Source organism: Olea europaea, chromosome 2 (assembly GCF_002742605.1).
Source record: "Olea europaea var. sylvestris chromosome 2, O_europaea_v1, whole genome shotgun sequence".
NCBI classification, from domain to species: Eukaryota; Viridiplantae; Streptophyta; class Magnoliopsida; order Lamiales; family Oleaceae; genus Olea; species Olea europaea.
The window spans coordinates 5371388-5397899 of record NC_036238.1 but is presented as its reverse complement, the minus strand read 5'-3'; the positions used below and the strand labels follow the sequence as shown (position 1 = coordinate 5397899).

General features: G+C 32.2%; 2 protein-coding genes across 3 annotated transcripts; both read right to left on the bottom strand.

The window, feature by feature from the left end:
• Positions 1 to 1004: 1004 nt before the first annotated feature.
• LOC111409501 (glycosyltransferase 6-like) lies at positions 1005 to 12352 on the bottom strand. The gene is made up of 2 exons (XM_023039550.1): positions 12215 to 12352; positions 1005 to 2341 (listed from the first exon to the last, which is right to left on the bottom strand). Exons 1-2 carry the CDS (start codon positions 12313 to 12315, stop codon positions 1123 to 1125), a joined length of 1320 nt encoding a protein of 439 aa, XP_022895318.1. The 5' UTR covers positions 12316 to 12352; the 3' UTR covers positions 1005 to 1122.
• On the bottom strand, positions 7535 to 23568 carry LOC111409491 (ruvB-like 2). 2 transcript variants are annotated; one of them, XR_002705498.1, is made up of 3 exons: positions 22761 to 23568; positions 17684 to 18411; positions 7535 to 7755 (listed from the first exon to the last, which is right to left on the bottom strand). XR_002705498.1 is itself a non-coding variant. In XM_023039539.1 (2 exons), the coding sequence occupies exons 1-2, from the start codon at positions 23507 to 23509 to the stop codon at positions 17757 to 17759; spliced, it is 1404 nt and encodes a 467-aa protein (XP_022895307.1). In that variant the 5' UTR covers positions 23510 to 23568; the 3' UTR covers positions 17457 to 17756. The 2 variants fall into 2 exon arrangements, 1 of the variants encoding a protein (XP_022895307.1); XM_023039539.1 differs by lacking the exon at positions 7535 to 7755 and having other exon boundaries at positions 17457 to 18411.
• Positions 23569 to 26512: the final 2944 nt, after the last annotated feature.

Here is a 26512-nt window from a genome sequence, read left to right as displayed (position 1 = left end):
ATAAGGCAACCGTTGGACAACGCTATGTGTACTTGTTGTGGACAACCGTTGGACAACTCGACACCTTAATTGTGTCCGTAAAATTATGCATCAACTTGAAAATCCAAACATGGACATTATCGTTTTTTTCAAAGTAAAAGCATATATGTGACGTGATATTATCTTTGTTTTTTGTTATAATTTGTCCTGCCAAAAATATTATAAAATGCAAATGGGCTCCATATAATTGCTATGAAAATCAATTCTTGATAAAAATTGGGACCAAATAAGAGCTCAGTTTAGTCTACCTTTATGGAGAGACCTAGTCGAGTCAACCTTGGCTCCGTATTGAGCACAATATAATTTTTTCTTGTCTAATCAAATCGAAAGTGAAGTGTGTAGATTGTGAATTTACACGACAATTTATGTATCACTTTCAAACGTGATAGAGAAACGACACTCCGGCTGACAGGGAATAGAAGATGCCCTGATTTGCGGGCAAAAAGAAAACAAAAGCCGCCCCTAATTAAGGTGGTCAAGTCATGGCTATCCCATTTTTCCTCTTTTTGTTCATATGCAAAAATTTCTGGCCACACTTTTAGACATTTTCTTCATTTCGAATTAGTCAGATTTAACCAAAGAAAAATGAGTAAAAACCTCGTGTTCTTGCTTCATGACTTTTTTTCTAGACAGGTTTACGAAACAATACATATTTAGGGTGTGTTAGAATTGTCTTCGGATACTATACAACCAATCGAATGAATGGATCAAATTCAATCAAAAAAGAAGGTTTCTTTTAGGAAAATGATTAGAAAAGAGCCATTTAACGATCTAATCGACGCTTGTCTCGATTCTACACGTCTACTTGTAAGAGTTCGTATACTTGTAGATGGTAACATATAGATACAGCTATTCATAGATTTGATGAGAAACATTGAAAATTCTTCTTATTCAACCACTTGATTTTATGTTTGTTGAGAATCGTTTCTATTTAAAGTGTGAACATTCAGGAGGGCTCGAGGATCTTAAAAATGGATGAGTAAATAAAGTAAAAATGCCAACTTTATGGACCGTTCTTTAGCTTGAGAAATCAGCTGAATTTGACATTATTTTCAGACCCTTTTCAAAACTAAAAACATATTATTACATAAACTCATCAAATTCATCTCCTGGAAAATTTAGAGGCAAAGGTATGACATAAGAGCCATTCCCTATATCCGGATGCATAAATCCAAAATTACGTAACACCTGATTATCAGCAAAATTCAAGGCTCTTTCCATTTCTATCCAGCACGAATTCCCCACATAAGTCGGGTTATGGGCCCCGCTACACGGCTGACACCCCGTGAAGTGCGTGATGAATGGCCGCCTCCAACCACCCTTTCTTTCGCTGCCATCCTCGACGAATGGCTTCCGCATTGCTCCGTATCTCTCACTCACCACTTCTGCATGTCGACGTCGCAATTTACGAACCATTTTTTCTATTTTTAAGTACTTTTGAGTAATGTTATTCAATTTTCCTACTACTCCTAGCCAATAACCATGCAAAGAGTACTCATTTTCTATGTAAATCATATCACCCCATTTCTTTTTCTCTTTCAATATTAAATAAACAAGAGCTGATTGATCATCAGATTCTTTGAACATTTTGTCCTTGAGAGTTGATCTCAAGATCTGGCCCCACTTAGGATAATCTGGGCTTTGTGGGCCCATTCCGGCCCAAACATTCAGAAAGTCCATGGACCATTGGCAGTTTCTTAACAGAAAAATTCCTGCATTCACACCAACCCAACTTTTCTTCTCATAAATCAAATTGGGCCAACCATGGACAACAAGATTATGGTCCTTGTACCTCTCCAATGGAATTTTGAATTCCATGTCTGTAAAAACGGCATCCGAATCGACCCAAAATATCCACTCGGCCTCGGGATGGGCCAACATCGCGGCCCGTACCAACGGTATTTTGGCCCAAAAAGAGCCCATTTTTTGGTTCAACAACACATTGTTGTAGAAAATGTCATAGCCATGAACCCTACAATAATCAACCTTGTTCTTGAAACACCTCAGTAGCAAGTGATCACCAATGGGATTTTTGCACGGGGACGGCTGCGATCCAGTGAGGACGAGTACACGATTCTCGACCCCTAAAGCAAACGAGGAATGGTGATTTAGCCACTCTCTTCTCTTCTCATCCCAGTTGGTCATGGGCTTGTCTATGGTGTAACTACTCTCAGGGTCATCATAAAATGTTGTATCCATAGGTTCTTGGCTCATGTTGAAGGGCTGAACACCAGGTAGGCATTGTTTTGTACTAGGTTTGGACAACAAAGTTGCAAAACTAGGCCAAGGATTAGTGAAAGACCAAATTGTACAAAACATTAAAACAGCCCCTAATCCTGCAATACATAAAGACCTGAATTTAGCCAAACCTGAGGATTTGTTCTGAACAAGAAACTTGGCCATTAGAAGAGAATTCTTTTGTAAATACGAAAATTGTTAAGCAAAGCGAAAAGGGTTTTTCATTGAGCAGACAGAAAAGGGTTTTGGATGAGAAGGGAATTGAAAAGTGTTGATTGTTATGGCTCCAGCCTCTATAAATAAACAGATTGATGCTGATTTTATGGTTTGACTCATCATAACTATTAAGTCAGGTGGAAGATTCTGATTGGTCATTTGAGTGCGTAAATATTTATTACATTGAGAAACTCTGAGTAAATTATAAGAAGGTTGATTAGAAGGCTGTGGCATTTGAAAATTTTAAGGTAGGTAGTGGTTTTTTACTGTCTGTGTAAAAACGATCAACGATAGTAACGGCAGAAGAAAAGCGGTGTGTTAATCTAGACATTGGGTTTGTGTATTTATATTCTGAATCGTTTCAGAATAGAATCTTGGAATTCAGCAGAGTTCGAAGATTAAACGAATCCAATTGTTCATTTAAGCCTTTTGTTTTTTTGTTCAATTTTTTTTTTGAGCCCCCCCCCCCCCCCCCTTTTATTTTTTTATTTTTTTTTATTTTTAAAACTCACGAATTTTTAAAATTTTGATACCATGTTGAGTATTGAAATTCTATAGCATAAGTTTCCTCACCTCTTCGCTTTTACCAATCAAAAGCTAAGTTGAAGATTTATAACTTCGAGTTTAGTTTTTGTTTTTAAAACTTATCAAAAAATTAGTGATTGATAGGTGAATAATACTTATAGATCTTCAGAAATGTAAGGTTAAAATTACTCACGTCATCCCAATTATATAGATTTGTTTCGTTTTTCACATAGATTAAAAAATCTTCTTTAATGACATTGAAAAATTAATTTTTGCTAATATCTTTCTTAGTTTATCCTTATTTAATTTTCAGTATGTAATAATAAATTATTGTTGGAATTAGTAGAGAATTTAAATTATTTAAGTTGAAGAAGAAAAAATGAAAGTTGTTCCATGTTTTCAAGAAGTGGAAAATGTGTGTATTTGGATAATTTCAAGAAATTGACATATTAAATAGAAAAAATTGAATAAAGGAATATTCTAAATTAAGAAACAAGTCTGTATACTTAGGACAAGAAGAAAGGAAACTCAGTCTATATAATTGGGACTGAAGGAGTAATAATTACGTTAGTTGGACATTCTTGGATTACAATGTGGATGAAATCTGGCCATTGATTAGAACGTTCAAACTTAATATACATGTAGCGAAATTGGAAGATTATATTTGTATAACACCTACATGTGAAGAGTTGTCTTTAATACAAGAATAATGTTATTTATGAGCCGTCCCTATGGCCTAAAAACTCATGGGGGCTATATGATGGGTCACACTGTTCAAAAAATTAATATGTATATTTATTAATTGATCAATGTAATAATCGCGCTAGCCTATCTGTCACATAAATAATTTACTCCAATTTCTATATTAACGTAAATTAAATATTATAAAATATCCCGATTAATAGATTGAGTTTCCTTTTTCTCTTATTTCAAATATATAGTCATGTTTCCTAATTTAAAAGATCTTGTTTTATACATTTATTAATATATTATTATTTAATTTCCCCCGCTTAAGATGCCAACTTCTTGAAATTATTCAAATATGTACATTTCCCACTTCTTGGAAACATGAAACAACTCTCATTTCTTATTCTTCAAATTAAATCATTCAAATTTTTTACTAATTTCAATAATAATTTAATACTACATATTGAAAATTAAATAGGGGTAAAATAGGAAAGATATTGACAAAATTAATTTTTCAATGACATTAAAGAAGATTTATTAATCCATGTAAAAAACGAAACAAGCCTATATAATTGAGACGGAGGGAGTATAGATCCACGGAATCTCAAACTTAAAGTGATCGATAATACTATCACCAAACAAGCACAAAAATCTATATAATTAACCTTCATTTCCCTCTAGAAAAGATAAATATAAAATTGTTGCATTTATGTTTTGGATAAAGACCCATTTGCCTATCCATTTATTAAGGAAGTTTGAACACTTTCTATGTCATTGCATTAAATTATATTACTCTTTTTTATTGATAAGATTGCATGCTTTGATTTTAAAGAATAAAGACAAGGAAAAAAAAAATCCACGTGTCCCCATAGAAAAATTTTGCCTAACATAACGGAATTAACGTTGTTTTCTTGTAGAAAAAGTCATTCACTTTACTTGTCCGCACTTGTTGATTTCCACAAGGAATGAGATTGTGCATGATGACATGACTTTTATCTTCATGGCTTTAACTTTATTTACTCAAGCAAATAATTGATTGTATTTTGACAAAAGAATCATAGAAGCCATTGAGTCCACTTTTTTAAAAGTTTAAGATTGTAATGAGAATGATTGTGTTTAGTTCACAAGATTATTAGAGATAGAGTGACTTCTCCCCCTTTGAGAGATGACCCTTTTTTGGGGGTAGTTTCCTAGTGACGCGGAATCATTAAGAAGTCTGAATAATTGAAAAAAGAAAGTATCTTCTAACAGTTAAGAGTGCTGATTATCTTTATAGAGTAACAGTGAAAGCATGATCAATGGAATTACACGACTTTGATTTGAATTTAACTTTACATAATTCATTGAAATTCATGGAGTTTAATTGATTTATTAAGTTTATGGATTCTTATGGATATCATTGATTAGAATAGAATTCACATAGATTTTAACATAATTTTATTTCATAGATTTTAATTGATTCGTTTTAATGGTTTTATTATAATTAAAATAAAATGACACATAACTTCTTAATATACCACCAAAATAATTTAGACTTAGTAATTAGAAAATAAAATTCACAACCTTATGTTTATGACAGAAAATTCAAAATTTTATTAGTTTAAAAGAACTACTTTCTTCAATCTATAAATAAAAAAATATATATATATTAACAAAACAAAAATAATTTCCATATGAAAGTAAAATCATTTTCATTATAGTGTCTAGAATTATGTATAATTATGCATTAAAATATTGTATGATTAAAGAAATTTTTAATTGGTAAATATAATTTCAAACGCATTAAGGACTAAATAATTTTTTTAGCTGTTGAGAATAAAATTTTGATCCATATTTCAATAGGAACAACAACTCAATTCCTTATTCCCATCTCTCGCACATTATGAGAATTGAAAAATAGATATCTTATTATTATTACTATTATTATTATTATTATTATTATATATAATTTTATTATATTTATAATTTGACGTCGTACGTTGAAATCCAAAATTCCTTAAGAACTTGATATTAATATTTATGGACTCAAAATTCACTAAAATAAATCTGTTAAAATTTGAATTGGAACACCTAAATTTATATTAATTTTAAAATCTGAATTGAAGACACATTTTAAACTGTCGAACCAAATTAAAATTCACTAAAATGGTCACAGTCCATCCTCTGAAACATCATCTACAAATCAAAATTTATGGTGACACATTTTTTTTAGATCCAGTGACTTTATAAAACAAATTCTCTACTCTTTTAAGCTTGTTCACAACGTAGACGTTCCAAAATGTTGCTTTGCTTTGTACCACTGTTTTGAGCAATTTGTACAAACCCACCATTAAAACTAACCGATATTGTTCTCCTGCCCATAGTGGGCCGAGTAAGATTGTCCACTTGCTGTTGTGGCAAGAGAATCTTTCGTACGATTCTCTCTAAATGTGAGAACTCGTCAAAGTGGAAAAGATAAGAATTCCTATTGTGGGATAGGAGAACATATCTATAAAACTAAATGAAAGTCCAAGAACGACTAATCAAGATGGGGATGAATTGGTTATCTAAAACTTTTTTTGAAAATAAATGCAAATATAACCAAATAAGATATAAGCAAACAAGATAATACGAATATAACAAGAGGAAAGGAAAAGAATGTGCAAACGATATATTATGAAGGTTCGATCCAATCAACTATCTACGTCCCCCGTTACCAAACTCTATATCACGAGCAAGACCTTTTCCACTACTGTTGATTGACTTATGGTGCAATACAACATTTACAACGCTTCTGGTAACTTACAACTAAGGAGTACTGATCCTTTTACAACGTTGAGCTTTCCAGGATCTCAACACGACCCTCAATAAAAAACAAGAAAAAGAAATATCACAAGTGAAAAGCTTCTTTCTTACTAAATGATATGAATTCAATTAATTATTAAGAGAGAAGTAGGCTTAACACTTCAATAAATAGCAAAGAGTTTAGCTCAAGTGTTGGTTGAAAATCTTTGATTGAGATAGACAATATTTGCAAGTTTTGATTACACAAAAAGTTTTTCAAGAATCAAATAATTTGATCTTTCAAATATTGAGAAATAGGTACAAAGATTAATAAATGCCTCACTTAAATGCACAAGAAAAGTATATCAATGAATGCAAATCGTCAAAAAATCTGTCCTACCAGACGTGTCATATAGGACGGTTCACTAGTCGTTGTATTTTAGAACGGTTAAAGATTTTTACAGTTGATTCTACCAGACGTCCGCTATAGCAATTTCGTGTGAAAAAATTTCTTCAATGATTTTGACGAAGATAATAATTTGAAGAACGTTTTTAACTTAATTTTTTCAAGATAAGTGTCACTTAATTTTTCAAGATAAGCATTGAAAAAGATAATCTTGAAAAAATCTTGTGTTGGTATTTTGATAAAATAATTTTTCTTACCTTTACATATGAGATTAAAAAACTTGAGTAAGGTCCCGTTTGGTACCCATTTTTTTTCAAAATGTATTTTTTTCTCTTCTTTTCAACCATACATTATTTATTAAAATAATATTACACGTAAATCAAAAACTTTTCCTTATTTTTCAACCACACATTTCCCATCAATTTACTATTCAAAAATACATTTTTACATAAAAATGTCTCCCAAACACTCTCTAAGACTCTTCGTCTTGACGTACATGCTAAACTTATGCTTTCATTTCAATAACAATCTTCATTTCAATAACAATCTTCGCAATGTCGATTTTACTTTCATGTCAATCGTCACTTTGTTTCAAACTCTGCCTTCTTCAAATTTGATTTGCAATATTCCCCATCAACACTCGAATGCACTCTGTTAGAATAAACTCAATTTGTTTGTGATAATCAAAACGAGAAGTCAATCATAGATCAACACTAAGTACTAAGACAATGACTACTCGAGTGCTTGTAAGTCCACGAGCTAAGCTTTAAACTTGCCAAAATAAGATTAAATCGCGTAAATTACTCATCATGGATTCAATGACAAAAAGTTATGAGAAAAATTGCATCCCAAAAGTGATCACTTCAGGGAAATGCAGCTACCAGCTGTAAAGTAGAATGGATAGGAACAAGATCACCGTAATAATTGCATCCCAAAAGTGATCACTTCAGGGAAATGCAGCTACCAGCTGTAAAGTAGAATGGATAGGAACAAGATCACCGTAATAATTATACTCCAGTTAGTGTCCAGGTGAATCTTTAAGAAACCATGGCATTGGCTTCTTCTTCATCTCCCTCACCCACTGATGCCTCACTGAACATATATTGGCTTTGATATTCCATCAAGTATTGCGTTGACCTCTTCACGTCATAAAACAGTTGGTATACTCGGCTGATATCTTCCATTTCCACAATCTTTCCTTTCCGTTTTTGACAAGCCAATGCAGCAGATGTTATGAGGTTTATAGCATATCGCAATGATGTGTCTGTCCCAATTTTTGTCAACAATACTTTAGCATCTTCAGACATTTCTACGTCTTCCTCTTGGCTTCTTATGTCTAAAATTTTGCGAATTTCTTCTTCCGTATAAGGTTGTGTGGAGATGATAAGCAAACGATCAAGGAAATCAATTGGAATACCATGTGGGGATTTGTAGTTTGTGCCTCGAATTGTAGTAATTCCTCTGTTGGTGGCGACAACCAATATAGGTGCCATATCATTTTCCAGTGCACGGTTCAGAAAGGAAAAGCACTCTATGTCAAGCATGTGAACTTCATCGATGAAAAGGACGCCTGGGACAATTTCTGCTTTCCCTTCTTCCCTCCACTCAGCAACCTTTGTATCAATTTGCTCCCTAACTTCTGCACGAATTTCACCAGTATCACCAGTAAATAGTGCAAGAAATCCTTGTGTTCTGAAATTCAGACAGGAGAATTAATAAATAAATTTCTTATGCAGCGCAGTACTCAAGAATACATCATAACATTCAAACAATTATTTGATGAATCTCTAAACCCAAGAAATTTTTCATGTACTCTAATGCTACTAAACTTTAAGTTTCGGGTATTAGAATGTCCAATAATGACAAAAACTGGTGTATAAATGTTAAAGAGATAAAGATACTAACAGCATAACTTAGGTAAAACTGCCCAAACAAAAGAGCTGACCATCAAAAGCATATTGATTTTCAGTAAGAATTTCACCAAACAAAAGAAGTTTCCGCTATACAAAACAATAAAAAACAGCCCAATCATAAGCATAGTATGAAATTTAGCAGGGAACTTATTTCTGTCAGCTAGATAATTTTGTTGCATGCCAACAATGGTAAAAAAAATATGGGACTTCGAAGATCTTAACTGCATGCAACTTTTGAAAATTCAGTCAGCATATTTTAGTAAACTATTAGTTGGCCACTGCATAAGAACTGGTTATGTACATTCATGGCTATGTAGGACAATTTAATGGTGTAATTGAAAGCTAAAGGAGGACGCTAATGCAAAAAAAATATTGTGTTTCTATTTGTTATTCCAAAAACAAATTGACAGAACTAGAGCCACACGAGTCATGGATTTAATTTATGAGTGTATATAACTCGTATATTTCCACAACATAACACAGATTATTATGGACATGTTGCTTAATCCATTGTATCTTCCATCAAGAGGGATTGCATTTTACGCACCAGATAAATGAAAAATGAAATGATAAATGAAAACAAAACCAGATATAAGAATTGGAAGAAATAAATATGCCTCAGTATCCTCCAACCACTGGAGGATTTACACTGGGGGGAGCGGGTCAGCTGACCCAGTGGACTTTGATTTTACAAACCTTTTCTCCTAAATTTATATATTTACTTCTTTACCCCCTAAATATTTTGTTTGCTATTTTTATTAGAGTATGCGTGGTCCATTTTTTATTAATAATTGGTCTTAACTAGTTTTGATTTAAATTTGGATTAAAATGTATTGCTTAAGGATTTCAATAATTTTTGTTGCATCCTTTATGTAGCCTTTAATTTGTAATTTTATTTAAATATTTTCTTAATTTTTCTTTTGTTGGATTCTATGTGCAAAAATTATGGAAATATATTTTAAAAGAATATTTCTAATTCCTATGGAGTAAAAACAATTATGTAATATGGAAATGATAAGCAAAACTTCTTACACATGTTGGACCAAGAATTTGATTATGGATTATAACATTAACATCGGAGATCAAATTAGAAGAGCATCCATATGAATCGATCTTTGGTATACTAATAATGAGGTCATAGGCAATACTTATAAAGTATGAAGACCAGTAAAAGACTATTTAACATTCTTGGTTATTGATGTATTTCAAAAAACATTTACTTCAGTTCTACTCCTATGCCCTTAGTAGACTAAATTCCTAGGTCTGACCCTCCCTCAAAAAATCATTAATTCTTCCTGTGACAGGTACCAAAGTATGGATGGATTCCATACTTATTTGTGCAACTGGATACTAATTGTTTTGAAATGCAAGGGAAGAAAACCTTAAAAAATTTGATGACTGAGGTGTCCAAATCACCAGTGTAATAATGTTGGCAAATCATGCACAAAAGGTTGCAAGTTTTTTGGTTGTCATATCAGATAAGTTTCCTGATAAATTATGTCATTCCAGATGGATAAATCTCTTAACAGTGTCAAGAAAAATAATGTATTACTATCAATGGGAAAATAAGAGAGAAACTATCCTTTGCAGGTATTGCAAAATATCCACCTTTTATTTTTATTTTTTATCCCCAGTGTATAGAAAATGTCATTTCTCAACCTAATAAAAAGGTAAATTTAGAATGTGAAAGGTCAATAGTAAAATTGATCATTGACTATTATATAATTAAAAAAATACACGAATTACAAAATAAATCATGGGAATGCCCAGATGTTCCATCATTCTTCTCTCCTTTTCTGTTTCTTCCCTCCCTCTGGTCAGCTCGACCCCGTCAAATTAAATCAATAGAAGCAGCTTTAGTGTCAAGGAAACCCTACTTTTCCAACTCGACAGGGTCGACTTGTGTAAACGAGGAATGCTATAATTGTTTACTCTTTTTCTCCCCTTTTCATCTTCTCCTCTCCTTTGGCTCTACATACAGACACAAAAACTCTTCATAAGTTGTACCAAGAAATTCATTCCTCTTCACTCGCCTCCCTAAATCACCCCAATCTCTGGACTACATGCTAAAATCTATTCTTATTCCGGTTTCATTTTCAGTTTCCTCAAAAGACTAAGAACGTGAATGGAACCCTGGAAAAGATCAAGCGCTGCCCAAGAACTTTATGCATTGTTACACCTATAAATTATGTGGCATGCCCAGGCAGAGGAGGATCCATATATGCTGACATGGCATTGACTATTTAATTGATTGGGCTTATTCAATTAAACAATCTTGTCTTGGTCTTGGAATTCGATCCATTGGCCCACTATGTCCATATCCATTTCTCTATACATGTGTGTGAATCTATTCACATAAGGTATGAAATCTCTAACCCTAATCAAATCCCCTCTCGCTCTCTTACACTCATTTCTATCTTGTTCGACAGTTGACTTAACCGTCGGAGTCAAATGGTCATCAAACCTTTTTCTCGACCGGCAATCATTGCCTCCTAATGGGGTGTTCCAATGTGTAAGTGATGCCTATGTGGAAAGATTTTGTTAGTGCATTTTTTGAGATCAACACAGAGTATGAACAAAGATTGAAAATGAGAATTTTAAAATCTTTAAATTAGAGGAGCATTTATTCCTGATCAATGAAGTCAAACCCCCTTCTGAGCGGAGACAAAATTCTCTAGCTATTTTGCTAGATAAATTCCTATAAAAACAGTAACCACAAGCTCCCAAAATTCACATAAATTTTAGAAATTACAAAGCATTGTGCAGGTAAATATAGACGTAACTAAAATGCCTAGCAGGTAAATATAGACGTAACTAAAATGCCTAAAGAAAATCCAAACCCAACAAAAACAAGCTCTAATGGAAACAACATTACTTCAGTTGAATTATTAAATTGGAAATTTCCGACAGGTATTATGCTACTTTAATCTTACAAATTGTTCAGTGCTGATGTTTTGAAATAGACATGAGGTCCCCTATACATAAATCTGTTAAAATAGAACTTCAGAGTCTGATATAAGAGCTTAATCATCTCAACCATGAGTAACAAGATCTGATTATCGCAACAAGTTAGAATAATTCTGGTTAACGCCACAAGTTAAATATTACTAATATACAAGAAATTGAAAACAAAAAACAAAAGGGGGCAATTAAATGGTTCAGAAATGGAAGAACTCTGTAATGACACAGAATAAAGGTCAGATGAAAGCATTTTAATGGGCATTAGTTATCCATGAAGCCTAACCAATCAGTGTACTATTGAAGCTTATAAGTTATAAACTTACACCCCGCAAGAACATCACCAAAATCTTTAGCATCAATAAGCTAACACCAATGGAATTACATAATACCATACGGCATATAATAGATAAGAATATGAAACAACCAAGCTTTCAAAGCATCAGGATAAGAAAGATTAGTGAAAGACCAAATTGTACAAAACATTAAAACAGCCCCTAATCCTGCAATACATAAAGACCTGAATTTAGCCAAACCTGTGGATTTGTTCTGAGCAAGAAACTTGGCCATTAGAAGAGGATTCTTTTGAAAATACGAAAATGCTTTCAAAGCATCAGGATAAGAAAATTCAAAGTGTTCGGCACAAATTGCTTTGTAAAACAACGAAGTAACTATTAAAAAAATTAATTAATTAATTAATTAAATTTAGTAGCAGTAGACTGAGCAAAGCGAAAAGGGTTTTTCATTGAGCAGACAGAAAAGGGTTTTGGATGAGAAGGGAATTGAAAAGTGTTGATTGTTATGGCTCCAGCCTCTATAAATAAACAGATTGATGCTGATTTTATGGTTTGACTCATCATAACTATTAAGTCAGGTGGAAGATTCTGATTGGTCATTTGAGAGCGTAAATATTTATTACATTGAGAAACTCAGAGTAAATTATAACAAGATTGATTAGAAGGCTGTGGCATTTGAAAATTTTAAGGTAGGTAGTGGTTTTTTACTGTGTAAGAACGATCAACGATAGTAACGGCAGAAGGCAACCGGTGTGTTAATCTAGACATTGGGTTTGTGTATTTATATTCTATGAATCGTTTCAGAATAGAATCTTGGAATTCAACAGAGTTCGAAGATTAAACGAATCCAATTGTTCATTTAAGCCTTTTGTTTTTTTGTTTTTTGGTTTTTTCCAACTCACGAATTTTTAAAATTTTGATACCATGTTGAGTATTGAAATTCTATAACATAAGTTTCCTCACCTCTTCGCTTTTACCAATCAAAAGCTAAGTAGAAGATTTTTAACTAAGAGTTTAGTTTTTGTTTTTAAAATTTTACTTATGAAAAAATAAGTGATTAATAGGTGAATAATACTTATAGGTATTCAGAAATGTAAGGTTAAAATTACTCCCTTCATTCCAATTATATAGACTTATTTCGTTTTTCACATGGATTAAAAAGTTTTCTTTAATTTCATTGAAAAGCTAATTTTTGTCAATATCTTTCTTAGTTTACTTTATTTAATTTTCAGTATGTAGTAGTAAATTATTATTGAAATTAGTAAAGGATTTGAATGATTTAAGGTGAAGAAGAAATGAGAGTTGTTCCATGTTTTCAAGAAGTGGAAAATATTTGAATTTGGATGATTTCAAGAAGTTGGCATATTAAATGAAGAAAATTGAATAAAGGAATATTTTATATTAGGAAACATGTTAGTATATTTGGGACAAAAAGAAAGGAAACTCAACCTATATAATTGAAACAGATAGGGTAATAATTATGCGAGTTGTACATTCTTGGATTACAATGTGGATGGAATCTGGCCATTGATTAGAGCGTTCAAGCTTAATATACATGTAGCGAAATTTGAAGATTATAATTGTATATCACCTACATGTGAAGAGTTGTCTTTAATACAAGAATAATGTTATTGATGAGCCGTCCCTATGGCCTAAAAACTCATGGGGGCTATATGATGGGTCACACTGTTCAAAAAATTAATATGTATATTTATTAATTGATCAATGTAATAATCGCGCTAGCCTATCTGTCACATAAATAATTTACTCCAATTTCTATATTAACGTAAATTAAATATTATAAAATATCCCAATTAATAGATTGAGTTTCCTTTTTCTTTTATTCCAAATATATTGTCATGTTTCCTAATTTAAAAGATCTTGTTTTATTCATTTACTAATATATTATTATTTAATTTTTCCCACTGAAGACGCCAACTTCTTGAAATCATTCAAATACGTACATTTTTCATTTCTTGGAAACATGAAACAATTCTCATTTCTTATTCTTCAAATTAAATCATTCAAATTTTTTACTAATTTCAATAATAATTTACTATTACATACTAAAAATTAAATAGGGTTAAACTAGGAAACATCTTGACAAAAATTAGGTTTTCAATGACATTAAAGAAAATTTCTTAATCCATGTAAAAAATGAAATAAACCTATATAATTGGGATGGAGGGAGTATAAATTTTACCACGAAATCTCGAAAATAAAGTGATCGATAATACTATCACCAAACAAGCACAAAAATCTATATAATTAACCTTCATTTCCCTCTAGAAAAGATAAATATAAAATTGTTGCATTTATGTTTTGGATAAAGACCCATTTGCCTATCCATTTATTAAGGAAGTTTGAACACTTTCTATGTCATTGCATTAAATTATATTACTCTTTTTTATTGATAAGATTGCATGCTTTGATTTTAAAGAATAAAGACAAGGAAAAAAAAAATCCATGTGTCCCCATTGAAAATTTTTGCCTAACATAACGGAATTAACGTTGTTTTCTTATAGAAAAAGTCGTTCACTTTACTTGTCCGCACTTGTTGATTTCCACAAGGAATGAGATTGTGCATGATGACATGACTTTTATCTCCATGGCTTTAACTTTATTTACTCGAGCAAATAATTGATTGTATTTTGACAAAAGAATCATAGAAGCCATTGAGTCCACTTTTTTAAAAGTTTAAGATTGTAATGAGAATGATTGTGTTTAGTTCACAAGATTATTAGAGGTAGAGTGACTTCTCCCCCTTTGAGATGACCCTTTTTTGGGGGTAGTTTCCTAGTGACGCGGAATCATTGAGAAGTCTGAATAATTGAAAAAAGAAAGTATCTTCTAACAGTTAAGAGTGCTGATTATCTTTATAGAGTAATAGTGAAAGCATGATCAATGGAATTACACGACTTTGATTTGAATTTAACTTTACATAATTCATTGAAATTCATGGAGTTTAATTGATTTATTAAGTTTATGGATTCTTATGGATATCATTGATTAGACTAGAATTCACATAGATTTTAACATAATTTTATTTCATAGATTTTAATTGATTCGTTTTAATGGTTTTATTATAATTAAAATAAAATGACACATAACTTCTTAATATACCACCAAAATAATTTAGACTTAGTAATTAGAAAATAAAATTCACAACCTTATGTTTATGACAGAAAATTCAAAATTTTATTAGTTTAAAAGAACTACTTTCTTCAATCTATAAATAAAAAAATATATATATATTAACAAAACAAAAATAATTTCCATATGAAAGTAAAATCATTTTCATTATAGTGTCTAGAATTATGTATAATTATGCATTAAAATATTGTATGATTAAAGAAATTTTTAATTGGTAAATATAATTTCAAACGCATTAAGGACTAAATAATTTTTTTAGCTGTTGAGAATAAAATTTTGATCCATATTTCAATAGGAACAACAACTCAATTCCTTATTCCCATCTCTCGCACATTATGAGAATTGAAAAATAGATATCTTATTATTATTACTATTATTATTATTATTATTATTATATATAATTTTATTATATTTATAATTTGACGTCGTACGTTGAAATCCAAAATTCCTTAAGAACTTGATATTAATATTTATGGACTCAAAATTCACTAAAATAAATCTGTTAAAATTTGAATTGGAACACCTAAATTTATATAAAATTTTAAAATCTGAATTGAAGACACATTTTAAACTGTCGAACCAAATTAAAATTCACTAAAATGGTCACAGTCCATCCTCTGAAACATCATCTACAAATCAAAATTTATGGTGACACATTTTTTTTAGATCCAGTGACTCTATAAAACAAATTCTCTACTCTTTTAAGCTTGTTCACAACGTAGACGTTCCAAAATGTTGCTTTGCTTTGTACCACTGTTTTGTGCAATTTGTACAAACCCACCATTAAAACTAACCGATATTGTTCTCCTGCCCATAGTGGGCCGAGTAAGATTGTCCACTTGCTGTTGTGGCAAGAGAATCTTTCGTACGATTCTCTCTAAATGTGAGAACTCGTCAAAGTGGAAAAGATAAGAATTCCTATTGTGGGATAGGAGAACATATCTATAAAACTAAGTGAAAGTCTAAGAACGACTAATCAAGATGGGGATGAATTGGTTATCTAAAACTTTTTTTGAAAATAAATGCAAATATAACCAAATAAGATAATAAGCAAACAAGATAATACGAATATAACAAGAGGAAAGGAAAAGAAGGTACAAACGATATATTATGGAGGTTCGATCCAATCAACTATCTACGTCCCCCATTACCAAACTCTATGTCACGAGCAAAATCTTTTCCACTACTATTGATTGACTTATGGTGCAATACAACATTTACAACGCTTATGGTAACTTACAACTAAGGAGTACTGATCCTTTTACAACGTTGAGCTTTCCAGGATCTCAACACGACCCTCAATAAAAAACAAGAAAAAGAAATATCACAAGTGAAAAGCTTCTTTCTTACTAAATGATATGAATTCAATTAATTATTAAGAGAGAAGTAGGCTTAACACTTCAATAAATAGCAAAGAGTTTAGCTCAAGTGTTGGTTGAAAATCTTTGATTGAGATAGACAATATTTGCAAGTTTTGATTACACAAAAAGTTTTTCAAGAATCAAATAATTTGATCTTTCAAATATTGAGAAATAGGTACAAAGATTAATAAATGCCTCACTTAAATGCACAAGAAAAGTATATCAATGAATGCGAATCGTCAAAAAATCTGTCCTACCAGACGTGTCATATAGGACGGTTCACTAGCTGTTGTATTTTAGAACGGTTAAAGATTTTTACAGTTGATTCTACCAGACGTCCGCTATAGCAATTTCGTGTGAAAAAATTTCTTCAATGATTTTGACAACGATAATAATTTGAAGAACGTTTTTAACTTAATTTTTTCAAGATAAGTGTCACTTAATTTTTCAAGATAAGCATTGAAAAAGATAATCTTGAAAAATATCTTGTGTTGGTATTTTGATAAAATAATTTTTCTTACCTTTACATATGAGATTAAAAAACTTGAATAAGGTCCCGTTTGGTACCCATTTTTTTCAAAATGTATTTTTTTCTCTCTTCTTTTCAACCATACATTATTTATTAAAATAATATTACACGTAAATAAAAAACTTTTCCTTATTTTTCAACCACACATTTCCCATCAATTTACCATTCAAAAATACATTTTTACATAAAAATGTCTCCCAAACACTCTCTATGACTCTTCGTCTTGACGTACATGCTAAACTTATGCTTTCATTTCAATAACAATCTTCGCAATGTCGATTTTACTTTCATGTCGATCGTCACTTTGTTTCAAACTCTACCTTCTTCAAATTTGATTTGCAATATTCCCCATCAACACTCGAATGCACTCTGTTAGAATAAACTCAATTTGTTTGTGATAATCAAAACGAGAAGTCAATCATAGATCAACACTAAGTACTAAGACAATGACTACTCGAGTGCTTGTAAGTCCACGAGCTAAGCTTTAAACTTGCCAAAATAAGATTAAATCGCGTAAATTACTCATCATGGATTCAATGACAAAAAGTTATGAGAAAAATTGCATCCCAAAAGTGATCACTTAAGGGAAATGCAGCTACCAGCTGTAAAGTAGAATGGATAGGAACAAGATCACCGTAATAATTATACTCCAGTTAGTGTCCAGGTGAATCTTTAAGAAACCATGGCATTGGCTTCTTCTTCATCTCCCTCACCCACTGATGCCTCACTGAACATATATTGGCTTTGATATTCCATCAAGTATTGCGTTGACCTCTTCACGTCATAAAACAGTTGGTATACTCGGCTGATATCTTCCATTTCCACAATCTTTCCTTTCCGTTTTTGACAAGCCAATGCAGCAGATGTTATGAGGTTTATAGCATATCGCAATGATGTGTCTGTCCCAATTTTTGTCAACAATACTTTAGCATCTTCAGACATTTCTACGTCTTCCTCTTGGCTTCTTATGTCTAAAATTTTGCGAATTTCTTCTTCCGTATAAGGTTGTGTGGAGATGATAAGCAAACGATCAAGGAAATCAATTGGAATACCATGTGGGGATTTGTAGTTTGTGCCTGGAATTGTAGTAATTCCTCTGTTGGTGGCGACAACCAATATAGGTGCCATATCATTTTCCAGTGCACGGTTCAGAAAGGAAAAGCACTCTATGTCAAGCATGTGAACTTCATCGATGAAAAGGACGCCTGGGACAATTTCTGCTTTCCCTTCTTCCCTCCACTCAGCAACCTTTGTATCAATTTGCTCCCTAACTTCTGCACGAATTTCACCAGTATCACCAGTAAATAGTGCAAGAAATCCTTGTGTTCTGAAATTCAGACAGGAGAATTAATAAATAAATTTCTTATGCAGCGCAGTACTCAAGAATACATCATAACATTCAAACAATTATTTGATGAATCTCTAAACCCAAGAAATTTTTCATGTACTCTAATGCTACTAAACTTTAAGTTTCGGGTATTAGAATGTCCAATAATGACAAAAACTGGTGTATAAATGTTAAAGAGATAAAGATACTAACAGCATAACTTAGGTAAAACTGCCCAAACAAAAGAGCTGACCATCAAAAGCATATTGATTTTCAGTAAGAATTTCACCAAACAAAAGAAGTTCCCGCTATACAAAACAATAAAAAACAGCCCAATCATAAGCATAGTAAAAAAAAAATATATATATATATATATATATATCCAACAGTTATTCTGAAATGAACGGTGGGCAAAAATTATGTTACCCACCTACCCACATCGGCAGGTCAAACAAATATTTTTTTTTTTTTTTTTTTTTTCCCAAAAAAAAAAAAAAAAAAAAAAAAAAAAAAAAAGCTCATTATGTATGTACACTCAAAATTAGGGTTGGTGACTTTGCTCCTTTTCAAACACCTATATAAAATTATCATATTTCTCTTCAATATTTCATCAAATGTAATAATGAAATTTAGCAGGGAACTTATTTCTGTCAGCTAGATAATTTTGTTGCATGCCAACAATGGTAAAAATAATATGGGACTTTGAAGATCTTAACTGCATGCAACTTTTGAAAATTCGGTCAGCATATTTTAGTAAACTATCAGTTGGCCACTGCATAAGAACTGGTTATGTACATTCGTGGCTATGTAGGACAATTTAATGGTGTAATTGAAAGCTAAAGGAGGACGCATAATGCAAAAAAAAAATTGTGTTTCTATTTGTTATTCCAAAAAAAATTGACAGAACTGGAGTGACGCGATTCATGGATTTAATTTATGAGTGTATATAACTCGTATATTTCCACAACATAGCACAGATTATTCTGGACATGTTGCTTAATCCATTGTATCTTCCATCAAGAAGGATTGCATTTTACGCACCAGATAAATGAAAAATGAAATGATAAGTGAAAACAAAACCAGATATAAGAATTGGAAGAAATAAATATGCCTCAGTATCCTCCAACCACTGGCGTATTTACACTGGGGGAAGCGGATCAGCTGACCCCAGTGGACTTTGATTTTAAAAACTTTCTCCTAAATTTATATATTTACTTCTTTACCCCCTAAATATTTTGTTTGCTATTTTTATTATACTATGCGCAGTCCATTTTTTATTAATAATTGGTCTTAACTAGTTTTGATTTAAATTTGGATTAAAATGTATTGCTTAAGTATTTCAATAATTTTTGTTGCATCCTTTATGTAGCCTTCAATTTTTTAATTTTATTTAAATATTTTCTTAATTTTTCTTTTGTTGGGTTCTATGTGCAAAAATTATGGAAATATATTTTAAAAGAATATTTCTATTTCCTATGGAGTAAAAACAATTATGTAATATGGAAATGATGAGCAAAACTTCTTACACATGTTGGACCAAGAATTTGATTATGGATTATAACATTAACGTCGGAGATCAAATTAGAAGAGCATCCATTTGAGTCGATCCTTGGTATACTAATAATGAGGTCATAGGCAATACTTATAAAGTATGAAGACCAGTAAAAGACTATTTAACATTCTTGGTTATTGATGTATTTCAAAAAACATTTACTTCAGTTCTACTCCTATGCCCTTAGCAGACTAAATTCCTAGCTCTGACCCTCCCTCAAAAAATCATTAATTCTTCCTGTGACAGGTACCAAAGTATGGATGGATTCCATACTTATTTGTGCAACTGGATGCTAATTGTTTTGAAATACAAGGGAAGAAAACCTTAAAAAATTTGATGACTGAGGTGTCCAAAGTTAAATCACTAGTGTAATAATGTTGGCAAAGCATGCACAAAAGGTTGCAAGTTTTTTGGTTGTCATATCAGATAAGTTTCCTGATAAATTATGTCATTCCAGATGGATAAATCTCTTAACAATGTCAAGAAAAATAATGTATTGCTATCAATGGGAAAATAAGAGAAAGCAACTATCCTTTTGCAGGTATTGCAAAATATCCTCCTTTTATTTTATATTTTTTATCCCCAGTGTATAGAAAATGTCATTTCTCAACCTAATAAAATGTTAATTTAGAATGTGAAAGGTCAATAGTAAAATTGATCATTGACTATTATATAATTAAAAAAATACATAAATTAAAAAATATATCGTAGGAATGCCCGATGTTCTATCATTCTTCTCTCCTTTTCTGTTTCTTCCCTCCCTCTGGTCAGCTTGATCCTGTCAAATTAAATCAATAGAAGCAGCTTTAGTATCAAGGAAACCCTACTTTTTCAACTCAACGGGGTCGACTTGTGGTAAACGAGGAATGCTATAATTGTTTACTCTTTTTCTCTCCTTTTCATCTTCTCCTCTCCTTTGGCTCTACATACAGGCACAAAAACGCTTCATAAGTTGTACCAAGAAATTCATTCCTCTTCACTCGCCTCCCTAAATCACTCCAATCTCTGGACTACATGCATAAAATCTATTCTTATTCCAGTTTCATTTTCCTCAAAAGACTAAGAACGTGAATGGAAACCTGGAAAAGATCAAGCGCTGCCCAAGAACTTTATGCACTGTTGCACCTATAAATTACATGGCATGCTCAGACTGAGGAGGATCCATATACGCTGACATGGCATTGATTATTTAATTGATTGGGCTTATTCAATTAAACAATCTTGTCTTGGTCTTGGAATTCGATCCATTGGCCCACTATGCCCATATCAATTTGTCTATACATGTGTGTGAATCTATTCACATAAGGTATGAAATCTCTAACCCTATTCAAATCCCCTCTCCCTCTCTTACACTCATTTCTATCTTGTTCGACAGTTGACTTGACCGTCGGAGTCAAATGGTCGTCAAACCTTTTTCTCCACCGGCAATCATTGCCTCCTAATGGGGTGTTCCAATGTGTAGGTGATGCCTATGTGGAAAGATTTTGTTAGTGCATTTTTTGAGATCAACACAGAGTATGAACAAAGATTGAAAATGAGAATTTTAAAATCTTTAAATTAGAGGAGCATTTATTCCTGATCAATGCAGTCAAACCCCCTTCTGAGCGGAGACAAAATTCTCTAGCTATTTTGCTAGATAAATTCCTATAAACAGTAATCATAAGCTCCCAAAATTCACATAAATTTTGGAAATTACAAAGCATTGTGCAGGTAAATATAGATGTAACTAAAATGCCTAAAGAAAATCCAAACCCAACAATAAAACAAGCTCTAATGGAAACAACATTACTTCAGTTGAATTATTAAATTGGAAATTTCCGACAGGTATTATGCTACTTTAATCTTACAAATTGTTCAGTGCTGATGTTTTGAAATAGACATGAGGTCCCCTATACATAAATATGTTAAAATAAAACTTCAGAGTTTGATATAAGAGCTTAATCATCTCAAGCATGAGTAACAAGATCTGATTATCGCAACAAGTTAAAATAATTCTGGTTAACGCCACAAGTTAAATATTACTAATTTACGAGAAATTGAAAACAAAAAACAAAAGGGGGAAAATTAAACGGTTCAGAAATGGAAGAACTCTGTAATGACACAGAATAAAGGTCAGATGAAAGCATTTTAAAGGGCATTAGTTATCCATGAAGCCTAACCAATCAGTGTACTATTGAAGCTTATAAGTTATAAACTTACACCCCGCAAGAACATCACCAAAATCTTTAGCATCAATAAGCTAACACCAATGGAATTACATAATACCATACGGCATATAATAGATAAGAATATGAAACAACCAAGCTTTCAAAGCATCAGGATAAGAAAATTCAAAGTGTTCGGCACAAATTGCTTTGTAAAACAACGAAGTAACTATTAAAAAAATTACTTAATTAATTAATTAATTAAATTTAGTAGCAGTAGACTAATTAAACAGTGTAACTTATCCAAGCAAGTAACAAATGTGGTCATGCATTAATTGTCAGATTAGTGAAAAAATACATCTGCAAATTTTTGAGTTCATTCACTTTCCAACTATAATTTTTTCTCTTTAGTTGGAGAGGACAATATCTTGAAAAGATCAATTCACAACAATACAACTGTACAGAATTTGAAACAATACACATTCTAGCCTTCGGAACATCTGGATAAGAAATTCAAACTATTCAGCTAAATTAAATTGCTAAGTAAAACAATGTAGCAACCACATAGCATTAAAATTGCAGTAGACTGATTTGACAGAGTAACTTATCCTAGCTAGAAACAATCTTTAAGATGTGAACATAAATGAATATACCTGCTGTTGATAACATCAATCTCGTGAAGTGTCACACAATGTACAACTTCCTTTCTCTTCTGCAGCTCCCCATCAGGGCACTGCACGAACTTGGTGTGCGGCCCCATTGCATCGTAATCTCTTGACCTTGAGAATGACCTTCCGAGCTTCGTGATTTTCCCAGAGGCCTTATCAATAGCAATGACATCCCCACTCTGAACCTTCTCCTTCCCCAATGCTTCAATCATCTTTGCCCCCAAGTCATACACAGTCTCCATCTCGGTCGTCTTCAATGTCAACTTCCCAGTCTTAATCGCTGCCCCGGCAACTGCCGGCCTATCAATCTGTATCTCCACCACCTCGCCTTCAATAACCTCTGTTTCCTCCTTAATCCTAACCCCGATGGCCTTCCTAAACGCCTGCATTAGAGCCTCGGTTTTGGACATCTCGAGAGAGAACAATTCACTCCCTGCCATCATAGCAAAAGGGGTTTCTTGCCCGAGGGACTTCGCCATACCCATTGCAATAGCGGTTTTTCCGGTGCTCGGTTGACCCGCAAGAAGAACAGCCCGTCCCGCTATTTTTCCCTCCTGGACCATCTTGACAATTACTCCGGCGGCTTTTCGGGCGGAAGTCTGGCCCACCATGCCCTCCGAGGAGACACGTGGCTCAAGAACTGAATCCAAACCCAGGCCCCGGATATGAGAATGGGCTCCTATTCTTTCGATTCGGGTCAAATCCCGCATCTCCGAGAGCTTTATCTCCGCCATGGTTCGGTTAGGGTACTAAAACCGTAGAGAGAGAGAGAGAGAGTGAGAGTTGGGGCGAGCTGCTTTGTTGCAGAAGGGTTTAGGGCTTTTCAAAAAAAGGTTCAACCCCTACGTTGAGGGCCCACCATCTCATCCTTAAAATTTTATGAGGAAGGTAAATCATGAGATGAGATGTGACCTAACAGGTCAGTGAACAAGAGTTATTTGTATACTGCGCGTATAAAAATCCAATTCCATGTCTTAAAAATCAAACCCCCACACTACAGCTGTCAGCAAAACGTGAGATAACCTTACTCATATTCTTTACACCACTAGACTATATGTCCCGTGAGACGAGGTTTAGGACTTTTCTTGTTTGCAGAACGAGATGTCGAACTCGTCTCAAATTCTCAATGGCACTAAGCCTACGTCCATGTCTTTAATTGATGTTAAATTTTGGCCACAAATTTTTTTTTTCAAACATTGAACATCAAAAAAAATAATAAGTATAGAAGTTTTGCACAATAATATTAAAAGATAAAAATAAAATGTGCTAATTACTATTTTAATAATTTATTTGAACTTATTTGCAGTTTTTAAAAAATTTGGGAGTATAATTACAATTTTTTTCATTTTTTTTTGGTTTTTTTTTAAAAAATTTGGGAGTATAATTACAATTTTTTTTCATTTTTTTTTGGTTTTATTTAAATATGAGAGTGTATTTATTATTTTACATTTTTTTTAATTGAGAAATTAGATTACAATGGCATTTTTAGCAATGAAATGTGAAAATATGAATGAGAATGTCAAAAATGAAATATAGAGATGTTTTACTAGGGTTGGCAACAGTACGATTATGGGTCGGTTCGGTCAAAATCATAACCGCATCGTCAATTTTTTGATCATATCATAACTGCACCATAACCACGTAAATCGGTTCGGTTCGGCACGATTCGATTCGGTTAATAACCACGAAAATAAATTATTTTTTATAAGTTCATCCGTCAAATTGATATAAAACAATTTATGAAAAAGGTCAATGAAAACAAAAACACAATATTTCAAACGAAAATGCAAACATTATCAAACAATATTCCAAATGTAAATGCAAACATTATCCTAATTTTCAATTGTAAAATACAAATTTAACAAACAATATTATAAATATAATAATACTAAACTTTTCCTTCATTCTTAATTGTTGTGCATCGAAATTACTTGATTCATTCTTCTCTACAAGTCTTATTAGCATAGATCAGCATTCAAAGTTGATTCCTATTCATACTGACACGTCTAGAAAAGTATCGAACTCTGTTTTTACATGATCAGCAGTAATAGAATGGCTAACAAATGTAACAAATTTTCGGAGGCGACGACGACTTGGCCCGTAGAGGCAGTGGAGCCGTGCGTGAGTTTGTGGTTTGTAGAGAGTAGGATTTGCATTTATATACTGTCATACTAATGCTATTATGGGTTAATGGTAAGTGGGCTGGCCGAATGAGTCAAATAGATGTAATGAGGAGGGGAGGGATTTTGTTTTGGTCTGGATAGAAAGGTAGTGTAAAGCCCATAATCAATTTAATTGTGTTTTTTTTTATTTTTTTTAGCGGGTAATCGGTTCGACAACGTAAATATCATACTCGCACCATTACGAACCGGTTCATTAAATCAAAACCATATCCGCCCCATTGCACCATCGGTTCGATTTTTTTCGCCCCATTCGGTTCGGTTAACCGCAATTTTCGATTTTGACAGTTCAAATTGCCATTTCTACGTTTTACACAATAAAATTGAAAGGTAATGATGTTTTGTGCCAATTACCCTTAAAATTAAATTTACTACTGTTGTGTAATTAAGTAATAATTTCTAATAAGATCGACAATGTGGACTCGTTTATCCATTTTATTACTTTTACACGATTCATGCACTTGTGGTATATATTTTTTCATGAACAACAAGTCGACATTATTTTTATAAGTTTAGTGGCTAAAATTCAACCATTTCAAATTTTAATAAGTAATCGAAGACCTTTTTTAAAGTCTAGTAAGCAATTGAGGACTTTTTTAAAATTTAATAAGTAGTCAAAGATGTACAATTTGTTAACTGCGTGACGAGGCGCCATGTGTACATTCCGTTACTCATGCCACTAATTTCGCTAAAGTTTTGAATGAATATTATGTTAGTCAGTATAGTCCAACGTTTATATAAGTTTAATGGTCAAAACTAGACTTCTTAAACTTCAGGTGCAATCGAAGACACAAACATAAGTTTAGTGAGTAGTGACCATTAGGATAGTTAACTTGGAACTCTCCTTGCCATTTGGCTAACTTAAGCTTAAAATATATATATATATATATATTAAAAAAAAAAATTCCTTTTAATATTCATTTCAAAAATATTTAGAACTTAGATATCATAATTTTAATAAAAATAAAGGGGAGGAAAACGTGGACAAAAATCTATTTGATAATTAAACTTTAAAATTTGTACTAACCATAATTTTTGAAAAGAAAAAATATGTCCAATATTTTCTAAAATTGTCCCAAAAACACAAATACTTTTGATGTTACTAGATTCAAAGACGAAGTCAGAAAACTTCTTTGAGGTAAGCTAATATTTAAAGATTTTAGAATAAACTCGTGCTAGAAGAGATCTAATTTAGAATATTAAGCTTATGATCTCATGGCAAAGAGTGCCAAGAACTCAATTAAGTACAAGTCTAGATATTCATCCTAAGCTTTTCTTGTCGAACATAAACTCACCCAAGATAATATAAATTAGTCGAACCATTATAGGCATAAGTAAAAGATATATATCACTAATCAAAAACTAGAAAAATATGTAATGGATACTACTTCAAAGAACTTTGACTATTAATCATTTCAAACAACCGAAAGTTTTGACTTAAATACGAAATAAAAAATACATTACCATACGTCGATCTCAAAACTAGTATCAATTTTCTATACAGATATATTCCACAATGAGTTATGAATCTCATTGGCCTTGAATTCCGAGTGTCCA

Coding starts and splice junctions, on each gene's coding strand:
- LOC111409491 (XM_023039539.1), bottom strand. CDS start 23,509: ATGGCGGAGATAAAGCTCTCGGAGATGCGGGATTTGACCCGAATCGAA. Junction 18,412..22,760: donor ATTGATGTTATCAACAGCAG/GTATATTCATTT, acceptor TCTGAATTTCAG/AACACAAGGATTTCTTGCAC.
- LOC111409501 (XM_023039550.1), bottom strand. CDS start 12,315: ATGGCCAAGTTTCTTGCTCAGAACAAATCCACAGGTTTGGCTAAATTC. Junction 2,342..12,214: donor TTAATGTTTTGTACAATTTG/GTCTTTCACTAA, acceptor TTGTACAATTTG/GTCTTTCACTAATCCTTGGC.